Genomic DNA, 4,043 nt, shown 5'->3' on the forward strand with positions numbered 1-4,043 from the left:
TGTGTAATGTTAAAGGAAAAGTGTGTTTTCTAACTCAGGCTGGGTTTTGGCCTGAAAAACCTCAGCAAGTTTCATAATTTTACCAGAATGGGCTTTCAGAATAGACAAATCTTTGACAGCTTTTAGTAGCAAAGCTAATACAACTTGACCATGGCTGATCATTTAAAGAGAACACTCCCTTCAAATAAATATTTTTATATATCTAAGAACAGCTTTATCTTAATAATCCATTACAATCCTATATACTAACCGAAGGCCTATCTATGTCCCGAGTGGAGGGGAGGCAGATGCGCACGCAACTTCGGTTAGGATCTATGAGATGCGCGCGCAACTTCAGCCGAAAGACATAGATGCGGCCTTCGATTAGCAGATGTGCTGGAAGGTTAGGATCAGAACAGGTTAGGATCGGGGAGGCAGATGCGCTGGAAGGTTAGGATCTAGGGAGGCAGATGCGCTCACAGTCTCCTTCTGCCTCCCGCCGCCTCTTCTTTCCTGCTCACTCAGGCGGCGACCGCTGGAAGGTTAGGATCTAGGGAGGCAGATGCGCTCACCGTCACACTAGGGGAACCGGTTGCGTACCTGCACGAAAGTCTGTATAAGCGTCGGCCATCTTGCTACTCCTCTGCGACTTTGTCATCCGCCCACTGCCAAATCCGCCCACTAAAGTCTGTATAAGCGTCGGCCATCTTGCTACTCCTCTGCGAGTTTGTCATCCGCCCACTAAAGTCTGTATAAGCATCGGCCATCTTGCTACTCCTTTGCAAGTTTGTCTAATGGCGGCGCTAGCGTCACTCTAGGAGGGGAACCGGTTGCGTACCTGCACGAAAGTCTGTATAAGCGTCGGCCATCTTGCTACTCCTCTGCGACTTTGTCATCCGCCCACTGCCAAATCCGCCCACTAAAGTCTGTATAAGCGTCGGCCATCTTGCTACTCCTCTGCGAGTTTGTCATCCGCCCACTAAAGTCTGTATAAGCGTCGGCCATCTTGCTACTCCTTTGCAAGTTTGTCTAATGGCGGCGCTAGCGTCACTCTAGGAGGGGAACCGGTTGCGTACCTGCGTGGGTGGCCATTTTTAGCAAAACGGGCTATATTATCTCCAAAAAATATTGATGTTGACATGATAAACAACCAAGTGATTGCATTACTTCCTGGACAAAGCTGTGTCTTTCTGAGTACTGACTGTATTGATTCTGAAGACGAAAGTGAGAAACTTAACTTCCCATTAGAATATTTAAACACTATCAACAATGCTGGATTACCACAACACAATCTTATACTCAAAGTAGGAACAATAGTCATGCTGTTAAGAAACCTTAAGGGTAGGGGCACACGGCGCGATTTCGCCGCGATTCTGCGCTAAGCGAGTTGTCGCTGCGTTTTTAAGCCGAAATAGCTTTGCTAACTTTGGCGCTGGCGTCAATGCAAATCGCGGCGAAATCGCTGCGCTAATTCACACGCGGCGATTCGTTTTCTATTGTCGTCCGAAGTTGCCTCGCTGAGCGTTTCCGGGCGACAGTAGAAAAAGAATCGCCGCGTGTGAATTAGCGCAGCGATTTCGCCGCGATTTGCATTGACGCCAGCGCCAAAGTTAGCAAAGCTATTTCGGCTTAAAAAACGCAGCGACAACTCGCCCAGCGCAGAATCGCGGCGAAATCGCGCCGTGTGCCCCTACCCTAACACTAAGCAAGGTTTATGTAACGGTACACGGTTGGTTGTGAAGAGCATGAGACAAAATGTTATCAAGGCAGAAGTGCTTACAGGATCCCATAGCGGTGATACTGTTTTGATTCCCAGAATTGACCTTACCAGTTCTGACCAGGAATTACCTTTTAAACTTAAACGACGACAATTCCCCATTAAGGCTGCATTTGCCATGACAATCAACAAATCACAAGGACAAACATTGGATAAAGTCGGCATTTACCTATCTGAGCCTGTGTTTGGTCATGGTCAACTTTATGTTGCATTTTCAAGAGTGCAGCGTTCATCTGATGTTAAAGTCAAGATTTTAAGTACAGCTCACCAGGGAGAACTCATTCAAGGACAGGAGAACATTTTCACAAAAAATGTTGTTTATAAAGAAATTTTTCAGTAACACTTTACTACCAATAAACTCAAAATTTAAGAATTCTAATAGCAGATAGGTAATAACAAGCAATAGGCACAGATTCACTCTACATCCCCACAAATTAGCGTCGCCAGTTGCTGCCTGGGGATGCCGAGTGAATCAGCACCCATCGCATTTTGCTGCCTCACTGTTGTTACCATTCTTTCATTAACGATTCTTTAGAGAATCGGGGGTTTACTGGTACATATATGGAGCAATCACTATTGTATATGTGTCCTTCTTATTCAGTAAGTGTATCAAATTTAAACTGTTACATCCAGCTTTTAAGAAATGATGACACCTAGTGGTCCTTCACCAAAAATACATTCAAATGTAAAGATGTGAACCTGTAACAGAGACAATTTATTACATATAAGGGTGTTATTTATGACTGCAGGTGGAGTGAGAAAAATATAACTTTGAGTGTAAATGCTATGTTTTTCCCTTGATGTACCATTTTTCCACAGAATTCTCGTGTTTTTGTGCACAAGGGGGGCATTGCATCTGACACAAATTGGACATGATTGCACCAGTTTACACCATTTTTGGTGTTTGGCATACGAGTGACCAAATCTTTAGGCGCAAGTGCACTGCGCCCATGATGTAGGGTGCTCAGGGGATCCTAGAGCTACTACCTGAAGAACGACTGCAGGGAAATTTGTAGGACAACAACTTCACTTGCGGTTGTAAATGACCCCTATAATCTTTAGTCCCTAATTTTGTAGGCAATAATGTATACTATATGGTGCTGGTCTTACTTTTGGCTGTAAAAGTTGTCTTCAAAAATAGCCCCATATTATTTGATCTCCCCATATATGTTCTCTGGCCCCTGTCTGTGCTTCAAATGAGGGGTAGCTTGTCCTAACAGTCACTGCAAGAAGCACAGTAGAAGGTGATAACCAATCACAGCCCTTAAGTCACACAAGCAAAGACAGGCTTCAGTTCCCTGTCAGGTCAACCTAGCTGCTGATTGGTTCCTGTACTACAGTACATTGTGCTGAGTGCCTCTGGCTTCCCTGCACAGCCTGGGAAAGGAGGCAGCTGGAAGTGGAACATATGGGCAGGACGAGTAGTGTTGTTGCATATATTTTCAATAAAGTAAGCAGAAACACTACTTTTGAAAGCACATGCCTTCTATATCTAAAAGAGTTGAATGCACTGGTACATTCATATTTTTTACATAATATGTCTCCTTTAACTTTACATTTTATTTGTAGTGTTTTTCAAGTGGCATGAGCAGCAGAAACAGTGGAAGAGAATACTACAGTATGCAACTAACAGGTTCATTGCTTTTCCTGGGAATATTTGTGATCCCAGCCATCTGTTGCCATGGCCAGGTTGATCCCCTCGCCCTAGGCCGTGCAGATTCCCAGTGCTGGGAGACATCAACAGCAATCCTACTGGAGATGAAGAAGCCACGTATCGCAGACACTGTCTCTGGCTTCTGGGATTTAATGATTTACCTGAAGTCATCTGAAAACATAAAACATGGAATTCTGTTCTGGGACCTAGCACAGCTATTCTGGGACATTTATGTGGAATGTGTGCTTTCTAGAACACATGGCCTTGGGAGGAGACAGCTGAATGATGGAAACAAAGAAATTACAAATTTGATTTCACATCTCACATTAAGTAAGTTGCTTTTAGTACATCATTCTAGAGGATACCTCCTAATGTTCGAATGCCAAAAGAGTTAGGAAAATTACATAAAATTGTTCTAAAATCTATAAAAGCGGATTTAAGGACAATCCAGCGTTTTTATATCATAAGGTAAAAAATATGAAAAGACAGAAAAACGTTTCAGTTTTGTAATAAGCATAATTTAGCTGTAATAAACTCTGTTTATAGAAATCTCTGTAAACTTAATTTTTTCAGTTTACAGAGTGCTGTTTATAAAAATACCAAGGATGTAACAAATGATCACAGTAAGGGGGT

At 43.2% G+C, this 4,043-nt stretch overlaps 1 protein-coding gene across 1 annotated transcript; it reads left to right on the top strand.

Annotated features, from left to right (window-relative positions):
* Positions 1 to 3,340: 3,340 nt before the first annotated feature.
* On the top strand, positions 3,341 to 3,805 carry LOC121398793 (protein FAM237A-like). The gene has a single exon (XM_041578098.1). The coding sequence runs from the start codon at positions 3,341 to 3,343 to the stop codon at positions 3,803 to 3,805; it is 465 nt and encodes a 154-aa protein (XP_041434032.1).
* Positions 3,806 to 4,043: the final 238 nt, after the last annotated feature.

This window comes from Xenopus laevis, chromosome 9_10S (assembly GCF_017654675.1).
Source record: "Xenopus laevis strain J_2021 chromosome 9_10S, Xenopus_laevis_v10.1, whole genome shotgun sequence".
NCBI lineage: Eukaryota > Metazoa > Chordata > Amphibia > Anura > Pipidae > Xenopus > Xenopus laevis.

What these genes read in the sequence shown, in the direction of transcription:
- LOC121398793 (XM_041578098.1), top strand. Translation starts at nt 3,341, where the DNA reads ATGAGCAGCAGAAACAGTGGAAGAGAATACTACAGTATGCAACTAACA.